General features: G+C 37.4%; 3 protein-coding genes across 4 annotated transcripts; 1 reads left to right on the top strand and 2 right to left on the bottom strand.

Moving 5' to 3' along the window:
* Positions 1–159: 159 nt before the first annotated feature.
* gsta.1 (glutathione S-transferase, alpha tandem duplicate 1) lies at positions 160–1,847 on the bottom strand. The gene is made up of 6 exons (XM_062430219.1): positions 1,553–1,847; positions 1,378–1,429; positions 1,040–1,172; positions 828–963; positions 604–729; positions 160–489 (listed from the first exon to the last, which is right to left on the bottom strand). The coding sequence occupies exons 1-6, from the start codon at positions 1,637–1,639 to the stop codon at positions 352–354; spliced, it is 672 nt and encodes a 223-aa protein (XP_062286203.1). The 5' UTR covers positions 1,640–1,847; the 3' UTR covers positions 160–351.
* A 3,571-nt stretch (positions 1,848–5,418) lies between these two features.
* LOC133991674 (serine/threonine-protein kinase ICK-like) lies at positions 5,419–15,637 on the bottom strand. 2 transcript variants are annotated; one of them, XM_062430165.1, is made up of 14 exons: positions 15,473–15,637; positions 13,393–13,657; positions 13,081–13,135; positions 11,466–11,587; positions 11,300–11,379; positions 11,044–11,176; positions 10,789–10,960; positions 9,717–9,884; positions 9,244–9,639; positions 8,938–9,146; positions 7,583–7,725; positions 7,209–7,325; positions 7,004–7,111; positions 5,419–6,905 (listed from the first exon to the last, which is right to left on the bottom strand). In XM_062430165.1, the coding sequence occupies exons 2-14, from the start codon at positions 13,491–13,493 to the stop codon at positions 6,754–6,756; spliced, it is 1,956 nt and encodes a 651-aa protein (XP_062286149.1). In that variant the 5' UTR covers positions 13,494–13,657; positions 15,473–15,637; the 3' UTR covers positions 5,419–6,753. The 2 variants fall into 2 exon arrangements, with proteins under 2 accessions (XP_062286149.1, XP_062286150.1); XM_062430166.1 differs by having other exon boundaries at positions 8,938–9,143.
* A 1,498-nt stretch (positions 15,638–17,135) lies between these two features.
* fbxo9 (F-box protein 9) lies at positions 17,136–24,854 on the top strand. Its single transcript, XM_062430168.1, has 13 exons — positions 17,136–17,319; positions 19,830–19,901; positions 20,355–20,486; positions 20,571–20,628; positions 20,900–20,996; positions 21,546–21,676; positions 21,763–21,877; positions 21,968–22,086; positions 22,587–22,677; positions 22,756–22,851; positions 22,973–23,066; positions 24,181–24,335; positions 24,418–24,854. The coding sequence occupies exons 1-13, from the start codon at positions 17,317–17,319 to the stop codon at positions 24,524–24,526; spliced, it is 1,272 nt and encodes a 423-aa protein (XP_062286152.1). The 5' UTR covers positions 17,136–17,316; the 3' UTR covers positions 24,527–24,854.
* The last annotated feature ends 1,571 nt before the right edge of the window (positions 24,855–26,425 follow it).

Raw genomic sequence — 26,425 nt, 5'->3', positions numbered from 1 at the left:
ATAATGCTCATATTTTTTGCTTACAAGTTGTGATAATAATCCAAATCCTACACCGTGTACTGAAGCATCAATGCTAGCACTGTGATCAAAAAATGAAAAATATGCATGCCAACACCCCAAAAGTCAAACATTTATTCATGAAATCGTCACCTTAAAACATTCATGTACTGTAATTTTATGTCATGGTTATTAGGCTTTCTTTATATCCCTGTGTGAAGGATAGTACATCATTCCTCTTACAGTAAAATCACAATTATAAATGGTATATGTCCATATGTCAAACATGTTGTGCTAGCATAATGGATTATTTACACTGTGTGTGTGAGGAATAAATCTGATGTTTCACAGCATTCATGGGAACACTAAGTTAACATTGAACACTTCCCTGACAGTTTTAACATAGACTTCATCTGACGGAGGCTTCCTCTGGCTGCCTGGCTGCAGGAAACGGATGACAGCTGGCAATTGGGTCATCCTGTCCTGGAAGCCCTAAATGGAAGGTATGTGTAAGTCAATAAACTGAGAAAATGAAACATTTTGCTGGACAGAACTAATCAGTTGCTTTTTGTGCTTTTGTAAATCTTATCACTTTTACATGCTTACCTTGATGTTGGGAAACTCAGAGAGGATTTCAGGAAGATTCTCCTGTAATGTCAGTGTGCATTCAAGCAGCAGCACATCTGCACAGCTTAGTTTACCACCCACCAGGTACATGTGTCCAGACAGACCCTGTGCAGGTTGGTAAGAGACACACATTTCAGTTATCATGTACATAAATGTACATAAACACCAAACACTGTCCTGACCAAGAGAGCACGTAACGGTACCTTTTCATACACAGGAAGGTAACGCTCTTTTGCTTTAGTCTGAATGTTGTCCAGTTTTGCTGTCTTATTGATAGTGAAGGGCAGACTCATGAGCATTTTCATGAGATCGATCAGTCCATCCGAGAACATGTTGATCCTGAGGAAAAGCATGCACTGTAAGTTACAAAATAAACCAAATGTTCCCAACATGGTTTTACAAAAATGCGCCATACATGACTCGCTCTTTGAGATCTTTCCCATGAAGGTTGTACTTCTCTGAGATGTAGTTCATGATTGCCTTTGATTGAACAAGCTTCATGCCGTCAATTTCCACCAAGGGAAGCTGTTGAAACATGAGGGCTCTGTCTGCAGAGACAAACACAAAAGGCAAATTAAGCATGGCACTCCCAAATTGCAAAGCATATCTGTCAGCTCCCTGTAGACTACCCCTGGTTGTAAAATGAATATGTTGAACACTGAACTGAACACGTGTGCATTTTCGTCTGCATGTGAAAACAAATGTGAAACTACTTTTTTGTTTAAAACAACAACAACAAAAAACACAACTCACCACTCAGAAGTTTTTCATACTGCTGACGGGTTGTAATGTACACTTCTTCAAACTATAAACAGGAAAAGATTGTGCAATAGTTTCCCCCCATATTTAAGTTACTTACTGGAGGATTTTGAGTTCAAAAAGCTTAATTTTTATCACCACCACCACCACCACCACACCCTTTCCTTACCTCAACTTCTGCTACTGCCAGAAGCCAGCGGATTGACTCCATTCTCCCTCTCCCATCGAAGTAGTGCAGCACAACCTTTTCAGCCATAGCACATGTAGTATTTTATAAATGTCTGTAAAGCTGACAAGAAAACATACTATTACACTTAATACAGTACCATTAACACGTTTGGACACATCTACTCATTCCCCAAACCTTTGACTTGCAGGCTTTTGTGCATTAATGAATAAAAACCAAGGTCCTTAGAGAGGTTTGGTACCTGCTTGCCTCCGTCTCTGCAGAGTGACACCACAGTGAATTGGGGAAAAAAATCCAGTCTTCATTATATAAGAGTATTGTGAAATAAAAAAAAGGAAAAGGAAAAAAAAGAAAATCAAAAGAACGGATTGTGATTGGTTGGTTCTGACCAATAGAAACACGACTAATTAACATTTGCAGCTAAGCATCATGGATGAGGACTGGAGCTGGACTATTGTATTATTGTAACATCGTATCTGAATAACACTGTTAAATTATGTGACTATTTTTTGATATTAGTGTAGAAGATGATCTAATGAAGATGATTGACTATAATACAGAGTCCCCAAAGTCCCGAAAGACTATTTATTTTTTTTGCATGAGCCTACACACACACACACACACACACACACACACACACACACACACACACACACACACACACACACACACACACACACACACACACACACACACACACACACACACAGGATGGAGAACAGTGAGTTATGAAGTACAGTATAAGCAATTTGGAGATGATAAAAATGTTTTTATCTGTTTGTTACAAATGGCTCATAAACTATGCATGACTGAATGTGAAGAAATCATAAAATGTATGACACTTATATGCTGCCTTTTGTCCCTGCTTTTTACTTACAGTTATCAATTGTGCTTTGACTACTCTATGCAAGTGGCAACATGTGTCTCATCATTAACATTCACACAATGAACCAGACCATCTGCACACATACAGGAAACAGCTTATTTATAAGACCTCACATTCAAAATTCTTCTGTGAGCTGCTGAAACTAGAAAGCAAAGAGGCTAAATAAAGCCTAACATACAAAAAGGATTTACAACAACTCAATTGTAGAATAATAAAAACAAGCATATCTAATGCAGTAGTTCAAACATTCAGAATGTTGTGTACCTGAAGATCCATATTATAAATTTGAAATTAAGTGATTTTAGTGGGGTTTTTTCAAGATTAATTGGCACTGGCCTTAAAAAAAAGTCATGTGGTGCGACCATGATTCATCTGTACATAAAGTACAAATGGCTACATAATAATAATAATAATAATAATAATGATAATAATAATGATGACAGCAGCAGCAACAATAATAATAATGATAATAAGTTTATTTAAATATAGCAGCTTTCATACATAAAATGCAGTTCAAAGTGCTTTACATTTAAAGCAATAAAACAAGAGCAAACAACTACAGTAACCTAAAATAAACACCTTAGGTTAAAATCCAACCAAACAAACATTAAAAAATAAGAAGAGAACAGTATAGTTCAAATAGATTTAAAAGCTAACAAAAAAAACAAGTCTAAAATACAAGAGAAAACACATGAACTAAGGTAAAGGTATGTGTTTAAATGTCCACAGAGGTTTCCCCTTTGATAGCAAACTTTCCCTTACTGTAGACATCATGACTTGAATTGTCAGTAAGGACGCTGCAGGGCATTTTGTGCACATTTGTGACATTTGAAAACAGGACAAAACGTCGCTTTTCTTTCTTAAATTCAACTCGACTTTCAGCTGCACTTGTGTGTATCTGAACCATAGATCTGAACACGGATTGGTTCACTCAGACCAATAGAAACGAGGCTCCTTAACATGTTGCCGCTAAACATCATGGGAAAATGACAAAGCTGATCGATTCCACTGTTTTAATGAATGTCTGTGTCAATGAAATATCAGTATCATGTACACTTTAAAACATACCGGCGGACTGTTGACAGAATGACGATCGTGTCCCGGTTGAACACCGTGACAGTGAACGACAGTCATATGAGGCGGTTTATATTCATAGCTGCTTCCTTTTTCTTACCGGATGTGAGGGCGATCTGGCTGCGACATCTGTCACCCCATTGATCGCTAGGGTTGATTCGGCTGATCTGGCTGGCTAGGCGGGTGTCCCCTTCCTCCCTCACCGCTCCATGTGTGTCCCTCCCGAAGCTCTGCGCTCGGTGGAAGAGGACGATGTCCCCCCGGCGGACGACCATCCATCGGTATACCAGTAGCTGTGCTCCCCTGCTAGAACCTCCAAACAAGCTCAAGGCCCATTTGTAGGAGAAACGTAGGGAAGTCAAGCTCCATGCTTCAGACACATCCAAATGCGGCGCTGCACGGGGCAGTCTGCCTTCCTTTTTCAGTATACCACATCTGGTTTTTCTCATTACAACATTATGATACTTGCAGCAAAGTTGCAGTGAGTGAGCCCCAATGAGGTCAAAACAAGAGGGGGGAAAAAGGAGTGTAAAAAGAAGTATTCAGATCTTTTACTTAAGGGAAAGTATTATACCACAGTGTAGAACTACTTTACAAGTTACAAGTCCTTTATTCACAATTTTAAGTAAAAGTATGTTTTGCTATTGTTATGTATCATCAAATTATACTTCATGTGACAACACTGCTCAAAGTATATTTTTCAAAATGCCTAATATTAATATATATTACTGGAGTGTAATTTTTGATGCAATAATATGAAAGCATCATACATTTGAACTACTTTATGTACTGTTGGGTTGCAAAAAACAGTTAGCTGTGAAATAAATGCAGTGAAATAAAATGTAGAATATTTCCCTTTGTTTGTGTGGCTGTATGTGGCTGTCTGCCTTCATTGTTTTAAATTTTAATATCTATATTTTTATTTTTATTAATTATAATTATAACTATAATTATAATGAATTATAACGCTCAATGTAATAGTGTCTAGTTTGATGCATTAATATGTGAGCGTTACACATTTTTAACTACTTTATATACTGCTTAAATATATATAAAAATACAAAATACATTATTAGTTGGTTATTTCTGTTTTAATAATCTAAGTGTGCAAAGAAATCAGTAACTTACTGTGGAGTATAATGTACAATATATCCCTCTGAAATGTCGATGAGTAAAAACTACAAAGAAGCATTAAATGGCAAATTACCAAAACTGAAGTACAAATAAATCAAAATTGTACTAAGTACTGTAGATAAGTAAAAGTACTTTACTTTCCACCACTGTGAACTGCTACAGATTACATAATGTGCAACCACATCTCATTCATCAGATTTGTTTTTAACCGTAAGTTATTATTAAGGTGGCGCTATTAGGATTGTCACTTATGTGATTGTCACTTCACACATCGATGTCTGTTTCCTGTCTTTATTTCTGCTTTTCCTTTTATTTTATTCCAATACAATGCCCTAGTCCTCCTGATGGAGGCGCTCTACTGCAGACATCCAGACTGAAATGAAAAATGAACAGTAACATAAGTGTGCCACAAATGTTTCTTTAAGAAACATAAACACACCAAAATGATTTTATTAGCCTGACACACAGCAGCTGTATTTCTGCTTACATATATAATTCATATTGTTATAAATTGCTTTTGCGTGAGGATTAATTTACAACACGTTTACTTTGAATCACATTAAATTATCATGCAGGCAAAATGCTTTTCATCACATTGTGCCCACTCAAGTTGATGAATTTAATTTTAATCAGAATGTCAGATATATGCATAAACAGGGTCTTTTATTAATTTTTGAGATTATTATTAGCCATTTTTGCCTTTTATTTGACAATTGAGATACAGACAGGAAACAGGGAGATAGAGAGGAGTATGACATGCAATAATTGGGACATTGGGGTTACTAGGCTACGAGGACACCAGGTATTGAGTTTTTACTGGCTGGATTAATCTCTAGTGAAGTAATCAATCAGTAATCAAACCAGCATCATGAACAGAGGATAAAACACGGACTTATGGGTTGCTTTATGAGTTTTAACTTTTTTTAAAGGCCTTATTAAGTTGCTCAATCACTTAAAAGTATTTTGTGAAAAATGACACATGTTGAACATATCAGCACTCAAAGGTTTAATTACAGTCAATAACTGGCAATTCAACAATCACACATAACTAATTGAGAATGTGCTGGGTGGCATTTTACTGCCTAATACTGAAACTAATACGCACAGAAGGTGGCAACCATTTGCACTGTGTCAACTTAAAGGGAAACTCCACCGATTTTACACATCTAGCCTCATGTCGGTTTACTGGTCCTTGGGGAAAAAACTAGTGCAGATGAAGCTAAAGACTACAAGTTTGAGAAAGAAAACAATTTGGGGGTGTGGAGTTAGAAAAAAGTGAGCTTATCAGACCTCTTCAGCCCGCTCATTATCTCTGTTTGAGGCTGGCGGTTCAAGGCTACACTAGCCACTACTAGCATATAATGCCTGAATCCATGCAGTTAAGTAAATTGGGTCAAGGTGCATTGTGTGTGATGTAGGCACCAGGTCTTCACAAGGAAGAAAAATGCATGTTTTTAAAAAGCTATATCTGGTTCTGCTGCAAACATTATGATCCTGGTGGTGATGTTTTAGAAGTCTAAATCGGTGGAGTACTCTCAACTGAAATTAAAGCACTGCCCCAAATGTCTTTGAAAACATATAATGCACAAATAATAACCTGATTGGCAAGGCTAGCATCATGAAAACAAAAACACCAGGAATATATATGTAAAAAAAGAGATATTATACAGAGGCAAAGTAATTAGTTAGCCAAAAACAAGTCACAGTGAAGTTTTCATAAAGTTATAATATGCATATCATGTATACAGGCTGGCAAACCATTCAATGATAATTCTTATACAAAACTGAGTGTACAGGTGTAACCTCAGCAGGACAGTAGTTATGTTACAGATATACAAAAACAAAACACAGAGGAGCAAATCTGGGCTCAAATTTTGGCTGGTTGCATTTAGCTTTACACATATACAGTAAGATATTTTACAACTCACAACATCTATAGTACACATAATGAAACTAAATTTATTGCTGTGTAAGATGTATGTACAGATTTCGTTTATAAAACAACTAGGCCTACTCTTTGGAGGTGAAAAGAGTTTTTAGGAGCGTGGATCTCTCTTCCAGGGCACAGATCGGAGCCCTGGGGAGGCCACTAGCGGTGTCCATATTTGGCAGACCAGTCTGTTCTCCCGTGGATGGCCTGTACTGGCGGGCGTGGCAGCAGACCAGGGGTGCTCTTGTTGGCCAATGGCATGTTGACAGAAGTGCTCATGTGACTCCGGCCAGACCGCCATGTTGCATAATCTTTAAAAAAAAGCAGGCAGGAAAAGTGATTATCACACAGCATAAGTTCATTTGGTGTTTAAATCTAGATTGCAGAAATCTCTAAAATGAATCCTTACTTGATGCTGTTGATTCCACTGAAGGACCCTGATGCCCTCTATGACCACCAGAGCCCAGGTCCTTTTCGTAAAAGGATGGCATGTATCCACCAGGGATTGTGTTTGTACCTTATGTTTAAAACAAACAAAAAAACATCCACCAGTCAGAATCTAGTTAACATCGGAGTGAGCTTCAGAGATTACAGTAAACATCTCAGGAGATTACCGTGAGCGCCTCGGCTGGGTAGAGTCCCTCCAAACGGGATACTACTGTTGCCCCAAAGATGGCTCCCACTGAAGTCTTTACTTGCATTGATGGCAACGTTCTTCTTTGTGCTGATGCCTGAAGGAGACAGTGATTATAAGACACATTGTCCTCTGAAAACATTGTTAAGCTGAGGTTGGACTGAAGTCACATAAAGATTTTCAACCCAAAAACAGGTTGACATTGCAAAAAATGTAAAGGAATAATTATCACCAAAAAGAAAAATGTCAGGTCTTATCAGAAAAATGAATAAACAACAGTAAATGGATTGCAATGATTTATTTGATTTGATACCCCTGGTTATACTAAGGAGAGTTAAGTATTTAGCACATTACCAGGTAAATATCTTGACTGCCTCAAATAATGTTGTTTGGCAGAGGCGGTCCTTGATGGCTCCTGGTAGGCTGAAGACTTGTTTAGGTTTAAAGGTGCGTCTTCCTTTGGGTTAGGACGACTGAAATCCAGAACATTTCCATATCTGAAAGACAAGTCAATATATATACGACTGTATATAAAGATGGATGTAGCGAGGTGTGACGTCACCCATTGGTTGACTGTGTACTTTGAGCAGGATTTTACTGATCCATTGTTAACATCAGTCAACCAAAGAAAAAGTAACGATAAACTTTACCAGACCAAGACCTCACAAGTCGAACTGCAACAATTAATTGATTCATCGATTACTTGCCAACTACTAAAGTAATCCCCAGCTATTGTGATAATATCTTAATGTGTTTGAGTCATTTTTTGAAAGAAAAAAAATCTAAATTCTCTGAACCCAGATTCTTAAATGACAATATGATTTTTAGTCTTCTATGGGACAAAACTGAATATCTTTGGGTTTTGGACTGTTCTGGAAAAACAAGATATTTGAAGACGTCACCTTGGGCTCTGGGTGAACAGTGCCCAACATTTTTTACTATTTTCTGACATTTTATGAGCAAAACAACTAATCGATTGAGAAAATAATGGGCAGATTAATCGATTGAGAAAATAATGGGCAGATTAATCGATAATAAAAATAATAGTTTTTTGCAGCCCTACTTACGAGTATTTTCACTTTGCTTGTTGCAGACCACAGGCAGTTGCTTTCCTGCTGTAAAAGCAGCTTCATCCAGATTCCATATGATGGAGGAGGGGAGATCATTTCTAATGCACCTCCAGCTGTAATATTAATCCTGTCCTAACAGGGCTCAATGTGGTATGAATTACTTGCTTATAGTGAAATTGATGTATGGACGTTGGCCTGTGTTTTTCTTTTTTACAACACTATATTTATTGAAATTTTTTCAAAATAAGTAAGCTTACATCACATACATACACACCATATCAACATATACAAACTGAACCAACGTAACAAAGAACATCTTCTCAGACAAGTACGATTATAGATACAGTATGAAGGACAATTAGGTTTTTTTTTTCCTTTCTCAATTTCAGCACAAATTTAGCTTACGTATTTATCACGTACACCAGTTTTATTCACTCTCTACATCCTCTGTTAGATCTAACCGTTTTATAAATACAATAAAAGATCCCCATATTTTTTCAAACAAACCTTGTCTCCCTTTTTGTATGCATGTTATTTTTTCAAGAGGGTGTTTTCTTTATTTAGTTTTCACATCGACACAGTGCTGATTTCTCCGAATCTGTCATGGAGAAAAGCTACGATGACAGTGTAAAGCCTCACCTGCTCAGTGCGTCCTCTCCCTGCCTCGACTTCTCTGTGGAGAAGTTACTTTTTCCAAGAATACTTATTGACGTCAGATCAGTTTCTTCATAGTCGTCCCAGTCTTCACCCTTAAGGTGTCCTGTGCCATGACCCCAACGCCGACGCCCTCCCTTTGGTTTCATCTGATAGCTCAGTAGGTTTGCATTCTCTGACTCCTGCCTTGTCTGCTAAAAGAAATAATCAATCAGGATCAGCGATAACATAGAGCAGATATAATATAGAGTAAATGTATAAACACGGTTTCCAAAGCATGTCCAGCCTCACCTTGCTTTGGAGGCTCTTGTCAACAATATAAGGAAGATGGCTCTGTGGCATTCCTTCACTCTGTTCCTGCTTCAGGATGTGCTTTGGCTGCTGCTCTCGCATCAGCTCTGTGTGCCGCTGGTACGCTGCCGCCTGGGCTGCTGCTGTTATAGGAGAGGGCTGGATCTGCTGCAGAGGCCTTGAGGGGGAGCAGTGTTGATTGGGAGGTGGAGGCTGGGAGGGGGGTATGGGCTTAAGCAGCAGGGGTTGCGGTTGCGGTTGCTGCTGCTGCAGTGTCTGTTGTGACTGTAGTGGTGCCTGCAGTGGCACAAGACCAGGCTGAGGTCTGCCCTGCTCCAGGATCTGCTGAGGAGTGCCCAAAGCCTGGCCCACGTGGAAGTAAGAGTACCTGAGAGCCTGAAGAAGAAAATATGAACAACATCAGTTTACATTCTGTATAGTCAGCTGTGAGGGCGGTGTAAGTGATACACTACCTGGGCAGAAGCTGGTCTCTTCTTGGGATCCCACTGGAGCAGGTCTGTCATCAGATGGATGGCTTCAGGGCTGGCGTTCGGGATCAGTGTCTTCAGATTACTGGGAACACACTGAGGCCAGCGGAAGTTCATCGCACTGGCCAGCTGGTATCCCTCTGGCCAATCATTCTGCAGGAAGAACAGAATCCAAATTTACCATCAAATCATATTGATAATGAAAGTCTGTTTTTATTATTGATAGCAACAGATCGCTGTCCGATAAAAAACCAAAAGTGTCCCAAGTTTGTGCATTTTTATAAGTTGGTTAATTGTTTGAAATAATTCTCCTACTTCTTAAGATAAACAAACCAAAGAGTCCAAAACTCCAAAACAACTTCATCATCTAACTCTCAGTAAAAAAGTGTAATCAGTACAGTTCCCAAAATGTCAAATTATTAATGATAAATTTAACAATAATTTTAAGCTTGCAAGATGGCAGTTATGGCTTTTTCTCACACAATCACAGCTGTGCAATGTTTTAAGATTTTTCGAAACTTGAACAATTTTGTTAAGACTTGTTTGCCCCAGAGAAATAATTTGTCTACACCAGCTATGCCACAAAAGCAGCATGTCAACAGCAATCTCAGTCAGTGTCAACACTGGATCTGTTCAACCACAGGACTGCTGTGAACTCAGGAGCCTTTGACAAATTTCATATTTCAGTACACAATAATAAGTCTGTGAAATAACAGCCTTGAAGTTTAAAAAGATGCTTTGAGCCTCAGTTGGATGCATGAAGGGCAGATGAAACATGACACAGTGAGTGTAGACAGCTGAACTTTTTAAAAAGAAGATATCTGTTCTGTCAGATGATTCAAAAACACAGCTGAAGCACATCTAGCAGATTGTGTGTGCTAAGGAACGACATTCAGTATACAGTGCTCTTCTGTGTGTGTACAGTATATGGTGCGTTTCTGTGCCCTCATACATTTAAACTATTCCTGAATACTTGTTCACTTGTCTCACTTTGACTTTGAAGAACAATTTTTCTGTATTTTTCTCTTAAATGTGTTCCACTAGTGAAAACGGTTACCTTCTTTGGTGTCCCCAAGACTTGGCAAATCTTGAATATGGTGTCCACTTCACTAGAGCCTGGGAACAGAGGCCTGAGGGTGTAAAGCTCCGCCATGATGCAGCCAACTGCCCACTGGTCTATGGGTGAACTGTAGGATGTGGATCTGAGCAGCACCTCGGGGGCTCTGTACCTGATGCACAAAGAGAGACGATACTAGGAACCTACAGGCTTTCATTTAGGCTTTGTGAAAACTAAACGTTGAAAGAAGCTGACCATCTAGTCGAGACGTAGTCTGTGTACGGTGGTCGAGATCTGATCTCACGGGCGAGCCCAAAGTCAGCGATTTTCACCAGCTCGGGGCCCATGCACAGAAGATTCTCAGGTTTCATATCTCTATGGAAAAACCCTAACAGAGAAACATAAAATGTATATCACGACATACACAACTATGCAATTTTGTAGTATTTCAGTTATTTTTCAGTCGTGCCACATCTGTATCAGCAGAGCCTAGAGTTGTGAACAGACATACCATGTTTATGAATGAATGCCATCCCCTGCAGGATCTGAAACATTATATTTCTTACAGCAGATTCAGGAAACAACCGAGTCCTGCAGAAAGACACAAAAACATCAGAAACCCAGTCACTTCTGAAAACTGCAAACATTTACCAAATATACTGAAATTGTGCACGCACCTGTCTTTCATTAGCTGATACAAATTTTCCTTCATGTACTCAAATATGAAGTACAAGTGGTCATTTTCTCGAATGACCTCCTTAAGTTTGATCACGTTAGCATGGTTGAGTTTCTTTAAGGACTGAAAGAATAAAGACAGATTATGTAAGAATAGGTGGAAGGAACAGAAAAAAGAACAGTAAATCTCACCATGCTGGACAATATAAACACACACACACACACACACACAGTCGTCCCTGCAGCACATTCAGAAGCAACGTTGCAACTATAAAACAAACTCTTGTTGTTAAAAATGGCTACTGTAGTTAATGTAGTTTTTGAGGTAAATGCTGCAAAGGTGGGATTTATGCTTAAACTCAAGAGTAAGCAGGATGGAGAAATGTACACTTTTCCCATGCGCTGGGATGATACAGGTTTAACCATGCTAAATTTTAGTAAGGGGGAAGCCATAGTGGGATTTTGAGATTCTATGAATTAACATGCTGTATTCATAATCTAGGACTCGGAGGACTAGCGTGGTCTTAAGATGTTTTGTTGCGGTAAGGTCAAGCTCTAGGGAAAAAGGGGTGTGTAAGCTAGGGGTGGGAACCAGAGCTCAAGACCAACAGCACACAAGAATCACCTTCCACTCTTAAGAGCTGCTGTGTGACTTTGCGCTGAGAGCAAAGTTTAGAGAGTAACGTTCTGAATTGGTGCAAAAAGAAACGAAAAAAAAGCTTTGAGTGTTTGACAACTGGACTCAAATGTACAGCATGTGAATCATATTAACATCAATACTTCAATAAAACATCTGTATTACACAACAATAAAAAATCAACCCAAATAACAACACAGAGATGCTTTGTACCGGGTTACAGCGGCAGTCCAGCTGACAGTGTGTACAACAAACAGTTTGATGTTCATTGATCCGCTCATTTTCTATACATGCTTACATTGTTCAGTCTGCCATTGTGTCTTTTTGACATTTAATGCAATTGAAATTGCATTAAGCTAACTATTTCTAGGTGTGAAAGAAATCATAATTGTCGATTACATCAGTCAGTTGTGCAGTTGGACCATCTTGGATAAGAAAAACGTGATGTGGTTATGAAACAGAGGTATCCTGGCTCGTATCAATACCAATAAATGCTCTCCTTTTCATTATTTTACTGTACTTGCAGTCTATCGATGCATACAACTACTTCAGTCAGTCACTTGACCTTCACTGTGTTATAATACAGCAGTGACTACCTTTCGATGTTGTAGAGATTCTTTGAATTCCTTGAATTCTTTGAAATTCTATAATATACATTTCAAAATTAGCTGGTAGTACAATATATTGCAGTAATATCTGAAGTTGGTTTTAAGATACTGTATAAAAATAAATAAATACCAACACGATACTTATCTACCAACATCTATACACCGATACTAGTATATTTGCAATAAGCTACTATAATGTATGGGAACATGTCCATTTCAGCATTGTATTTAAATTGTATGTTACAGTGAGGCATTCCCTTTAAGTTGATTTTGAGTTGATTTTTCTACAACATTTCTCTGCTATAAAATTTTCTCCAATAAAATTTGTCCTTGTCACTTTGTCTAAAAAAAAGGAAGAAAAGATAGTCAAACCTTGACTTCACGGAGATTCATGCATTCTTCCCAGGAGTAAAACTTTCTTTTCATTCTGAAAAATATTGTTCCTGTTATATTATTTGTTGAACAAACATCAAACAGCATTCATCTCTTTTTCAGCTGCTGTTTCATTTAATTATTGTTAAAAAAAAAAACTACCATAAAGAGTCCTCACTACATGATACGGTCGTAGATACAGAGTATTGTATAGTAAATGTTGTAGATTATTGGTTCTACAGTTGAGGAGAGAGAAAAAAAATCTATAGCAAGTTGGGATAATAAAACAAAACACAACATCCAGATACTCACTTCTTTATGGCAACTAGTTCCCCTGATTCCAGACTGCGGCCAAGGATGACGGAGCCGTAGGTGCCATCCCCGAGCTGTCTGATCGTAGTGTATCTATTCATTATGCTTGTCCTTCCATAACATCATCCGGGGGCAGATAATAATTGGTTGGAAAGCAGAGATGTGTTCGCCTCCTGCTGCTGAATGCAACCAGATTTTCCTGTGACAACAGCAGAAGACCGCAGGCAGAGCTGGAGGACTCATGGTGTCATGGGCTTGCCACCGACTAGTTTCAAGGATGTGGAATAAACGACAAAAAAACTCGCTAATTAAGTAGCTGAATTACAAAGTACACTCAGTTTAGTAAATACATCTTGCTAAATCGGATGCAGTCCGATATCAGTTAATCCCATGTTCATGTCAGGTTTTTGTTGAAACTGATTTTAGAAGAGCCTCAGTGATATTAAACTGAATGTTTTTGAATTGTGGAGTTTTGGTCAGGACAAAACAAGACACTTGAGGATGTCATCTTAGTTTCGGGAAACAGTGATGGATAGTTTTTACCTTTTTCTGACATTTTCATGGACAAAACAGATTATAAACAATTATAAAAATGAATGGTTAGTTGCAAATTTGTATTGGGGAGGCTGGCTACATTCATCCTCAAAATCCTACTACTGATAAAGTATCTTCCCTAAAGGACAGCTTCGCAATTTTTCAAGTCTGTCTGAAAACAACAGTCAGGCACCCAAATGAACCCTAATCAAACCTCCTGTTCATATTGATCATTAGAAAATTCCTCTTGTGAGATTTGTATGCGTTGTTCCTTCATTGTACAAAATAATGAATTTTTGATGTGACAGCACAGTGGTTAACGACTGGTTATATTTAGGCACAATAAACACTAAGTAGGGGTTAGGGAAAGATCATGGTTTAGGTTCAAATGATCATTCTCGCAAGATTTTTACGTAATTTAATTACAAAATAAACGTAACTTTAATCCATTAGTTATTTATGAAAATGTTAATGATTACAAAGATCAAATACAAATAAAAATCTTAGGTTACATGTTGAATAATATTAATTTTGTGGCTTTGCATGTTTTTAATTGGTTCTCTTGGTTTGAATTTGTTGTCTGCTAATTAAATTAATCCACATTACCACTCAAAGCTAAACAACCCATCTGAGAACATGTTACTGAATACATATATTTCTGTTTTTTATTCTTTGAAAACAATATATTTTTATATTTTGTAAATAAATCATGATGTGTCACAGTACCAATTAAGCTCATGCCAGAACTTTGAGTTTTCTTCATAAAATATCTTTATTTTATATTCCAAAGTCTACATGAACTTATGAATATATTTTCAAATGAGAGATAAATCTTACTTTGATCTCCCTTATAAATCATGTCAGTATCCATGCAAAACACCTGAACTTAGATTTTGGTGCTTAATGGGTGAACTCAGTTGAAAACATTCATTAGAAAATTTGAAAAGTAATCAAATGTAATAAGTTACATTACTTTGATGAAGTAATTGAAATAGTAACATTACTTTAAATAGAGTAACTAGTTATCTGTAACCTCTTACATTTCCAAAGTAACCTTCCCAACCCTGCCAACAATAACGGTAACTGCTACAGGAAACATTATCTGTGATGACTTTAATGAGCTAAATAAATATCAGGTTAAAAAGAGCTTTTCATCAGTATATTACCAGACCATTTTCACGTTTTCCCCTTTTATCTCCATAACGTTACGCAGCTTTTAACGTTAGCTGCTGTATTTCTGTTTAGCTAGTTGTACAGAAAACATTAATTTAGTACCAAACCGACTGTTTTTATGAAAGACTTACAGTAACTGAGATTAGTTCAAGTTGTGTTTGCTTTTGGTACTATAACTCGGCCTTTTCGTTGCAGTTAATTATCTGTCGGGTGTTTTGTGCTGTTAAGTGCAGAAAATGTGGTGCAATTAACGCTAATTGTGTTGTATGGTGGCGTTGTATGGTGTTGGCCCAGCTGCTGATAAATGAGAGAAAACACTGCACTCAATGGTCTCATAACTCAACTTAAAAATAAACCAGGCAACAACACTCACCCTCCTCACGTCCACGCCACAGCACCTCATAGCCGAGCAACGATGTTCAACTAATGGTTTACCGGGATAATCATCTGTCGGGCACCATTATAAGACTGGTAACCATCACACAACATATAAATATCATTTCAACTAGGCCCCTCCGCCATAATCTCGCGTTGCTGTAAAAACAGTTTGCAGTCTTTCCACATCAAATCTCAGCTATGCAAAGATACACAACGGGAAGAGATATGTCCCTTCAACGCCGTCAAGCGCCGCTTTAATCTCCTTTTTACTTACATAAAATACATGCTCCCTGTTTTATGGACTTTATCTTCATTTGGTCCCCGTTTTGGTTCGTAATAACACTAACTCATACCACAGAAACGATGTAAAGGAACGATATTCAAAAATTACTACAAAAAAGGAGAACGGTTTAGTAGAAATAAAACAAAGCCGGAAGTGAGCGAACATGAATCATCTTGATTCGCATTCTTCTTCTTTGGTCAAATACCCTACACTGAAAAAAAACGTCCTTAAGTGTTTTAGGGGCACTACACCAAATGTTTACTGTTATTTGGCTTCGAAAATACACAGCACATCTGTGGTGGAAGAAGTATTCACATGCTTGACTACAAACAGTACAAAACTGTGCATAATATATATATATATATCCCGTTAGCAAATCTGTCTCACGATTTATAAGGAACATATCAACATTACAAGAGTGAAATATCTATCTATAGGAAAATAAACTCAACAAATAAAATGAAATAAAAAATCTCACTACAAGAATATAAGAAAAAACCCTATACACAGTAAATATAATACAATACAAAACATAAACAAGACAATACACATCAGGCTAGTGGTTTTCAGACTTTTTCACTTCAAGGTTCCCTAAACTTACACAAATTAGACCACAGACCCCAATCTGATATGGTTTTTGCTTTTAGCTGTTTTATAACAGTGTATGAAACCCATTAGCAAAATAGTCATATATTCTCCCATCATGTTACATGATAATACATGATTCCCCTTTTTGCTGGGGACCCCCTGAGACCTCCCTCAAGAACCCCCCTTCAGTCCCCCAAACCCCCCATTGAAAGCAATTGTTGAAGTTTTGAAAGTGTAATGAATTGTGTAGTGAATTTGCGTGTAAAGATATGCACATTCACCACGAGCAAATGTATTCAAAAATTAGTTTTTTTAAATTAAAATTATTGTAGATTGTAGTTATATAATAATACTATGTTGTTATTATTATTATTCCAGTATGTGATGGTTTGCCAGGGGTAAGAAAAAGTAGTGAAATTTCAACATTATTATGTCTCAGTTTCTTTCAGATTATTTTGCACAGAAGCTGCTGATTGATGTTTAATATATGAATGTTTTAAATATGACCACAATATGTATTATTTAGAACTGTATTCTGTTCAGGGTGAGCCTCTGGAGCAGCAGAAAAATAGGAATTACTTTTCTGCAATGTTCATACTTTACAAAGCTATCCCGTGGACCGGATTGGACACCTTTGGCAGGCCGGTTCTGGTCCACTGGCCGTATGTTTGGCACCCCTGTTTTAGGCTGGCAGGTAAAGTTGAAGCTCTCCAGGGCAGACAGGGGCCTCTATCATGTGTCTGCAGCTTAAGAGCACATGGATGATTGTGTATCTCTGAGCTCACATGGATGTGGATCTTGGACTTCCTGTCCCTGCAGCTCCGGGTTGCTGCTCAGCGACAACATGGCTGCATTCCTGCGAGCTCGGAAATATGTCTGCTGTGTTGTCCGCTTCTCCGACCGTGAACTGTAAACGCTAGTATTGACTGCTTGTGAGGATATAAAGACGACTTTCTGGCCACACTGTCATGGTGGGTGACCGTGGGTTTTAAATGTTAATTTAGACAGAAAACGTGTTAGCCTGCTAGCTCGCTGTAGCTAACTCTGCTAACTTACCTGCCTTCCTGTCACCTGCTCGACGTGTCTTTAGGCCACTAACCTGCTTAGTTACCAAACCCAAAATATGTGCCTTAAATATTGAGATACGTCCTTATCAATACAAACATGCGTGCATGAGATAGTAACTGATTATTTATCTATTTAGTATTTAAGGTAATGTTAGCATTAGTGTTGTTTTCGTGATATTAAAGTAACGTCAGCGACTTTCTGAGTTTGCTGCAGTAAAAATACTCCATTACAAGTAAATGTCCTGCAGGAAGTCATTACTAGTTAAATTATTGCAGTAAAAATAGTGGTTTGGTCAGTCTGATTGATATATTATTATATATGATATGGTTATATTATTAATACTGAAGCATCAGTATGTAAACAACCTGTTATTGCTGTCGCTGCTGGAGGTGGAGCGAGTTTACTTTATATACAATTTGATAGATTAGTCCAATGGTTCTCAACCTAGGGGTCGGGCCCCTCCTGGGTCACCAGAATAATCTGAGGGGTCGTGAGAAAAGTGATTGGTGAAGCTGTTAACATCTCATAGACAACTGAAATGTGAACCCGACTACACACTGCTTTTTGTAAGACGTCCAAAGCCAAAAGGTTGGAATTTGCATTTTATAAGATTGTTATATTATCCATTGTGTCAAACAAATGTAAGTAAGAAAGAAAGGAAAGTACAATATTAACCTCTGAAATGTATTTGTAAAGTTAGGAATTTATGGTTGGTTGATTCTTTGTGTGAATGTTGACCATAGTTAAGGTAGTGTTTATTCCTATCTACTTATCTACCTTCAGGATAGGAGCCACATCTGATTTGAAAGAATTGAAAGAATTTATGACATGGGATGGTCTTTGAGGTAGGTAATAACAGGACTGAGAAAAGAGCGCCCAGAGTGGACAGGTTAAAGCTGTTGTTCCAGATGTTGGTCAGAAGAGTATTTAAACCCTGTTGTCATGTGTATTTAGTGAGAAACAGCTTATGTAGGCTTTTCTCCTCAGCTGATTATTATTAAAGCAGCCTAACCGAAGCTCGACTTGTGGTCTGTGTGTGCGTCTAGCACCTCGTCTCTCAGTCAAGGAATCTCTCCTGTCAGTATTGGAGTGAAAGAATAAAGTAGCATCATATGGAAATACTCATGTAAAGTACAAGTTCCTCAAAGTTTAACTTGAACACTACTTGGGTAAATGTACTTAGTTACTTTCCACCACTGGTTTTGGGTATTTTCACCTTCGGCTGCATTTAATAGATTATAATCCAAACACTTGTGCTTTTGCCTTGTTCCCTGCGACTAACATCACTTTTTATAGACGTGATGACAATGGGTTTTTTTAACAGCTTGAAAACAAAAACTATAAAAAGATTCAAGGATCTTTTGTGCACCACAACATGAAATGTGAAATGTAAAGACTGCGCAAAATATCTGGGCTGCAACTAATGCTTATTTTCATCATTGCTTGATCTATTATTTTCTTAATTAATCAGTAATTTGATCATGAAATGTCAGAAAATGTTTTTGTTATGGTTTCTTAAAGCCTAAGATGATGGTCTCAAATGTCAATTTTTTGTCAACCAAAGAAAATTGAGAAACTGGCATTACAGAATTTAGATTTTTTTTTTCTTTAAAAATGACTCAAAATGATTAATCAATTAGAAAATAGTTGATGATTAGTTGGCAAATAATCAGTTAATCGACTGCATCTCTACAAAATACACCAAAAGCAATGTGCAATAAATATATTAAAAAAACATTGTTCTAATGCAGCAAAGACTGCTTAGTTGCCAACTGTCAAATTAATCACCAACTACTTTGATGATCAATTATTCATTTGGAATCCTTTTTTGTTTTTGTTTTTTTGTTTCTTTCTTTCTCTTAAATGTGAATATTTTCTGGTTTCTGTGACAGTGAACTGAATATCTTTGCATTCTGGACTGTCATTAGGGACAAAACAAGATATTTAAGGATGCCGCCTTGACTTTTGGGAAACAGTGATCAACATTTTTGACTTTTTGTAGACTAAACAACTAATCGATTCATCGAGAAAATAATTTTTGTTTAAAGATCAATAATGAAAATAATCATTAGTAGCCGCTGTACACTGTGCAATATAACGATTACATAAACAAAGTGTGATATTTAGAAAAATACCAATTTTCTATTATTCCACAAAAGAAACGGTAATAATCTATACATTTATAAATAGAATTCAGTTCTATGCCAGCTTAAGTTTAAAACTCAACAAAAGCAGCTAATGCCTAATAACTAATACAGAATTAAAATAAAATATCCCGATGTATGTTGTAAATTGAGGTCATAGAGAAAATTAATATTTGCAAGAAAACAGTCAATTAAACATTTTTAAAAATCTGACCTCAGTCATAATTGATGTTTAGAATGAAGTAATTTATCACTTTTCTCTTTAACAGGCTGAAGAAAATGCAGATAATGGAGGCATGATTGAGGAGGAGGATGAGGGTTCAGATGACCCAAACCCTCAGGTGAGATACCCTCAGTGGACATAAACCATGATTACATTTCTCTAGTGTACCAAGTGTACCATCAGCATATGAGACCAGTATTATTATACTCACGAGGACACAAGTTTCTTCTACAGTCCAGTCCAGGTTATTTAAAGTTGTCCTCAGTTTTCACTTTTCGGGTTTGAGAGTTTTTTCCTGTTCTAGTTTTATTTGACCTTCTCTTGAAGGGTGTAAGCAGTTTTTCAGCTGAGGTGTGATTTAGAAAAGTGTTGTCTAACCAGCCTCTTAACGTTTTTGAAAGTTTCCAGCAAAAGATAATGTAAAAAAGATGAAAAATATAAATGTCTTCTACCCTGCTGTTTTTCACATTCCCAGCTCTGAAACCGATCTTGATACCAAAGCCTGCTGTTTTATAGCGTTTGAAACCCACAGTTTCATTTAGCGCTGAGTAACTTTTTAATTCAACTGCAGCTGGAGCTCAGCGCGTTCAGAGCTCAGTGGATGTCCGAACTCAAACCGAGCTCTGAAGCAGGCAGTGCGAGTAACCAGCTGCTGCGAGGGAAGGGTCGGCAGAGTACGCAGGAAATCGCTCGTCAGGAAAAAGTAAGTTGTGAAAAGATTTCTGCAGGTGAACGTGTACTGCCGAGTACTGTCACTGAATGATTGCCGTGGTTCTTCTTGCTTCAGGCCACAGAGCTGTTCTTCAGAGCTGTTCATGAAGAGCAGAATGGAGCTGGATATGAAGGTATGTTTTCCAGGATCTACAGTGATGAAAAATTATTCATGAAAGGAGGAAATTATGAATTATTTTACTCCAAGTTAATTCACAGAATAATAGACATTTTGTACCTTCAATCAGTATTTAATTAAAGCATGTGAATGATTTCAAGAGATGTGATGCCATTGACAGTCATTTTTCTCATTTCTGGATAAGCAAAATAAATGATTGATTGCATTGTTTGAGGCCTTCTATTAAATGTTCTTGTTAATGTATAATATGACGTCTTCACTCACAGCTATCAAGTTCTACCGCATGGCTATGCAGCTTGTGCCTGACATCGAGTTTAAAGTCAACTACAGCCGTCCAGACGCGGATCAAGTTGAAGGAAACTAGTAAGCTGCTTTTTATCTTTGGATATCCTCCATCATTTGACTCAGTTGAAGTCTTCAGTGTTTCCGGAAGTGTATCTCAAACTTTTAACCCATGTGTATGAATATGTCACTAATTGATATGATTGTCATAGAAGTGGTTTGTTTAGGACAACGCTTTATCTTTAATTTTCTACTAACTTCCTGGAAATTTTCAGAGTAATGTTTAGGACATGGTACAAATTACAAGAAAAAGAAAAAAAGTGTTGTGATTGTAATTAATGTACAGATTCATTATATTTGGGATCATACATAGTTGTTGCTTTCCAACGATTCTTAATAATTAGATGCTTACCAATTCTTTAATGGATAGAAAATACTTAGTTCAAACTCAGAAGATTGCCAGGAAATGTTAAATTTTTATTCCACATGTCACAGGGCCTTTTACAATTTACTGTATATTCCTCGTTACAAATGTCTAAATAATATGGTATGAAATCTTTTTTCTAAGTGTGTGTATAAAAGAAAATGACAGTCACTTCTTAATTTGAGCATTGTGTGTTTGTTCTGCAGCAGGGAGGAGAATGATGTTGATGGTGAAATTGAGGATCTAGTTGTCTACTTTGAGCATCAGCTCACTCTGGAAAACTCCTTTCCAAAGATCTGCACTCCTGAGATGGAAAGGAGTCAGATGCACATTTCAGGTAAAATAACAACAACAAAAAGACACAGAAGTCTTAATCACATGTACTTTTATTCCTAATGGTTCCTTTTTTTTATGTGACTGCAGCCTTGCCACGGGAAATCCTGATGTACATATTTCGTTGGGTTGTGTCGAGTGATCTGGACATGCGAGCCCTGGAGCAGCTCTCTTTGGTTTGCCGTGGATTTTACATGTGTGCAAGGTCAGCCCTGCTGTCATATCAGATTTATGTCAATTGCTTTGTCAATTTATTGCTATTTTTAATTATTTTCCCCCTTTAATTTCTGTCCAGGGATCCTGAGATTTGGCGGTTAGCCTGTTTAAGAGTGTGGGGACGGAGCTGCACCAAACCTGTACCCTTCATATCCTGGAGAGAGATGTTTCTGCAGAGGCCTCGTGTCCGTTTTGATGGTAGATACACATTCAGCTGATTGAAAATTAGTCGTTCTTTGTCATACTTTGTGAGAACAATATTGGTATCTATTTCCTCTCACACATGAGCTCATAACAATGTAGCAGTCACTTCTGAGACTTACCTGCTTCTAACACGCAGCACCCTGTTGCCCCCTGCAGTGAGGGACGTCAATGGCAACTTTTTAGAGAAGACATCACTGTAAAAATCTGAAAAAATGCCAGCTTGTGAATTGTTAGACTACAGGGTTCAAGTTTATTGTTAGTACAAGGAAAGTAGTGGTGAAGTTGCTACTTTCAGTGTGCGGCCATGACAAGCTGATCAACTGTGCAGTTTACTGTTAAATGACTCCCTCCATACAAAGAGATATAATATATTCTATTTTTGATTAAAACTACTGTCTCAAAATGGCTTTTCCATAGTTAGCTACAGATTGGAATTGATTACGTTGCACTGATCGTGATGTTGTTTCTTAACTTTCCATACATTTTCTGAACAGGTGTCTATATCAGCAAGACATCATACATGCGTCAAGGAGAGGAATCCCTGGATGGATTTTACAGGGCTTGGCATCACGTTGAGTACTACAGGTAGTTATTTGAATCCTGCCATTACATTTGTTTTATGAGTTTGTGTAAAGATCACAGCTAAATGTTATCATATGACAGGTACCTCCGGTTCTTCCCTGATGGCAGCGTCATTATGCTGACCACCCCTGAGGACCCTCTGGCTGTCGTTCCTCGCTTGCGTACTAGGAACACCAGGTACACCGTCTGTCTTTACCTTCTCAGCTGAAAAGGACATTGGACTATAACAACTTTTAACTGAACTTTCAAACTTAATATAACACTTTTAACAATTGATTGAATTTGTCTCACTTCACAGAATGGATTCTGTCATGTTCGGTCATTTCCGTCTGTCACAAGAGACAGACAATCAAACCAAAGTTTTTGCTGTTGTCTGCAAGAAGAAGGAGGAGGTGAGTATATTTGAAGTTTACACACGTATATACACATATGCGTATTTGTGTGTGTGTGTGTGTATATATATATATATATATATATATATATATATATATATATATATATATATATATATATATTTCACTGAAGCACTACAGATTGATTTTTGTCTTTTTTTAATTATTGAAAAGCTGTGTAAAGTGACTCTTGTCCCAGCTCTAGGGGCAAAAGGTAGAAAATGATTTCGACTTACTGTCACGCATTGACTTAGTATCATAATTTTCACTTCAAAAGTAATTTTAAATATCTATAATTTAGATTTTAAAATAATCTTGATTTTAAAATGTTATATTTTGTACTTACTATTTTTAGATTTTATTTTGATTTTCATGTTGGAGAGCGTCCAAACTTAATCAACTGACAGTCGAAAGGAAGGAACAAAACACTAGAACCTGAGATTTGTTACACCTGTGTGTCAGGATTGTAAAAAAGTACCATTACATTACATTACATTACATTACACTACACTACACTACATACTCATTGCTATTCAAAGTACTGTACACTTGGATCTCAAATCCTCTCTGTACTTTTATGTAAATGATCAAGAATCCTAACATGTTAGTTTCCAACATTTTTGTCTGACTTTTGTATGTTTAGGTTGGAAGAAATACATGTATGTAATGTTTGTCAGTCAGTCAATAATTCTGATTGGTTGTGCAGCACAACATATAGATATAACAAAAACAAAAAAAAAGAAGAAGAAAAGCACAATATCAAAATCAAAGCAATTTATAACAAATGGTTTCAGTCTACATCCATATTTTTTTTTAAGGTTAGTAACATGAGCCAACTAACTTTGGGCGACAGACATCAAGGATAGGGTGGATTTATTTAATTACATATTTTCAAACATGTTTTACTAGATACAGGCTACAGGGTGAAAACAGGAATCAAATCTTTTACTCATTACACGTGCTGAAATTCAAACACAATTTTCTACACTGCTCATTAACTCACAGTGACGTGTTACTGAGTAACACACGGACGCTCATCCGCTCTGTTTATTAGTTTAAGACATTTACCAGCCAGTTTATGACGTAGCTTGTAAACTATGGTATACCTTCACAGAAAGCGGCCGAAATTCAAAGGAATCGGTTCTGCAGGCGGAACCCAGCTCCCGAGGCTGAGCACACCTTCCACGTGGGACTGAATCTCACCTCTGGGGGGCGTCAGAGTTTCACTAAGCTGGTGTGGAACCACCACTCCTGCCACATCACTTACAAGTAAGAAACTCAATATAAGTGAAAAGAAGACTTTGATTTCATTGTTTTGTTTTTAAAGTAAGATGTCAATTGTGTTTTGTAGGCTGTCTGGAGAAACAGTCATCACTACTTTTGACCTGGACAGGATGTACGCACCTTTCTTCTTTGCACGTGTGAAGAGTTACACGGCTTTCTCCGAGCAGCCACTCTAAACATCCTGGCGACCTGCACACACGATCCCTCCTAAGTCTGGAGATCACAGCAGAAGGATATTCATCACTTTAACAAAATGCATTCTCCTCTTATTTGTGCTGCAGCTGGATTATGATGTTAATCAACCAACCTTCACGTTTCCTACACACAAGCATGTTACGTTTCAGGTTTACATGATAGAATACTACTTATTTTTCTGATTTCAGAAACGATGATAATGCTGAAAGCTAAAATAATAACCGACCTGTCCCCCTCTATTCCCAGCAATCAATGTTCATACGGTTTTTGTTTCATGGTGCACTTTCTCCCTCAAATAAACAGTGGTGAACAAAATGTGTTCATATGGTTTATTTTATTTAAGTTGTCTGTTTAGATCAGTTTTAGACTAAAATACTGCATAGAAGTGTTAAGATAAAAAAGGTTTATGTTAAAAGGTGTGAAAACAGAACAGAAAAATGAACCTCAGTGTAGTGGTGTTTAATTGGGGAATTTATCTTTACTAGATTGCCCTCACAATTGTCCCTCAGTATGTAATGTTCACTCATAACTACAGGAACAATTATACATCAAAATTATAGAGATCATATTACACAACCTGAGTGAAAAGACATTTCAGACCTCTGCATCATTTGTCTTGCTGAGGACACATGGTATAATCCGTGTTATTACATTTTCTGGGAACCAAGCACGGACAGATCAAACAGGATTTGCAGAGGAAAAAAAATAATACATTTGAAATTGTATTGGATTAGGCTGCAATGATTTGTGGCCTGTTGACTTTCCTATAGCTGCTCATTGGAAATAGTCTAGGTTAACTATAGTCTTGCTTATCTTCTGTTGAGATTGTAAATAAAATAATGAATATATATGTTTCTGAGCAGCTGTTACTTTTCTAGATTAAAAAGGCTCCACAGAAAAGCCAGGTTTGAGAGTATTAATAAAGATTGGAGGAGAACAAAAAAAACATTTACAAACCAGTAATTTGGGTTAAAGTCTGAGTTGATTTTCACCTGCTATTACTTGTCTATGTCAAATTACTTTAAAATTCTTATAATTACATGTACATCCTCTCCTTCTCACTCATCGTAAATTCCAGATGTAATGAATGTGAATATATTGTTCATTTCGAACAGAAGCAGTCTCCTACCTGAATGAAAAGTCCATCCTCAGTGTACGTGTTTCCACATGTGGCTCCAGACTAGTTGTGATGTCAATAATTGTACTCATAGGTTCGCGCCTTTAACTCACATTTAAAGGGTATGCACAGAAAAAGTGTACCACTTCAGTAGATGAATGGGAAAACACACATCATTCTTCACTGGGTGAACTTTTTTGACTATGACTACTAACTTTTTGACATCAAGATGATGAATGATGTAATGATCATCAACATACTGAAGTAAAGAGAAGTCTGCTTTCGCTCATAATGGCTGCAGCATAAATTGTATAATTGCTTTTGTTTCCATAACAGGTGATCGGCTGGAGAATCTAAACACAGCGGAGCTCAGAGAGACAAACCAAACAGTGCTCATCATGTTGAGGTGACTCAGTCAGTACAGAAATGAGACATTTACAGTTGAAGACTATATTGAATACTTGTAGAGTGTAAGATTAGATATTAGATAACCTATCACAAGAATACCTCATACGGCCTAAAATGAAAACCTCGTACACTGAGACACAAACAGGAGAGGCCTGTTTGACACACTGTATCTCCACCTGCGGAAGAGGCACATCATTGTGACATAAATCAGTAAACTTGACACATTGCTAACCACACCACTGTTCTCAGGAAAAAACCTCTACACCATCAGCCCCGCCCTCTCTGTCTCCCTCAGGCCATGGCCTCTGAAAATCAGTGAGAGAGGCTTTGTTTGCACAGTGGCTGGCCAGCAGAC

The sequence above is a fragment of the Scomber scombrus genome, chromosome 12 (genome assembly GCF_963691925.1).
Source record: "Scomber scombrus chromosome 12, fScoSco1.1, whole genome shotgun sequence".
NCBI lineage: Eukaryota > Metazoa > Chordata > Actinopteri > Scombriformes > Scombridae > Scomber > Scomber scombrus.
The sequence above is the reverse complement of the archived record's forward strand: the minus strand, read 5'-3'. Positions and strand labels throughout refer to the sequence as shown.

Bases quoted from the DNA above. Each gene is read 5' to 3' on its own strand.
- gsta.1 (XM_062430219.1), bottom strand. From the start codon at position 1,639: ATGGCTGAAAAGGTTGTGCTGCACTACTTCGATGGGAGAGGGAGAATG. The intron at 964-1,039 runs GTATGGCGCATT...GCTTTTCCTCAG, and splicing joins GATCTCAAAGAGCGAGTCAT to GATCAACATGTTCTCGGATG. The intron at 730-827 runs GTACCGTTACGT...CAACCTGCACAG, and splicing joins ACCTTCCTGTGTATGAAAAG to GGTCTGTCTGGACACATGTA.
- fbxo9 (XM_062430168.1), top strand. The intron at 21,677-21,762 runs GTAAAATAACAA...ATGTGACTGCAG, and splicing joins GAGTCAGATGCACATTTCAG to CCTTGCCACGGGAAATCCTG. The intron at 24,336-24,417 runs GTAAGAAACTCA...TGTGTTTTGTAG, and splicing joins TCCTGCCACATCACTTACAA to GCTGTCTGGAGAAACAGTCA.
- LOC133991674 (XM_062430165.1), bottom strand. From the start codon at position 13,493: ATGAATAGATACACTACGATCAGACAGCTCGGGGATGGCACCTACGGC. The intron at 11,588-13,080 runs GTTTGACTATCT...TTATTCTTTCAG, and splicing joins TGAATCTCCGTGAAGTCAAG to TCCTTAAAGAAACTCAACCA. The intron at 9,885-10,788 runs GTAACCGTTTTC...TTCTTCCTGCAG, and splicing joins TCTTGGGGACACCAAAGAAG to AATGATTGGCCAGAGGGATA.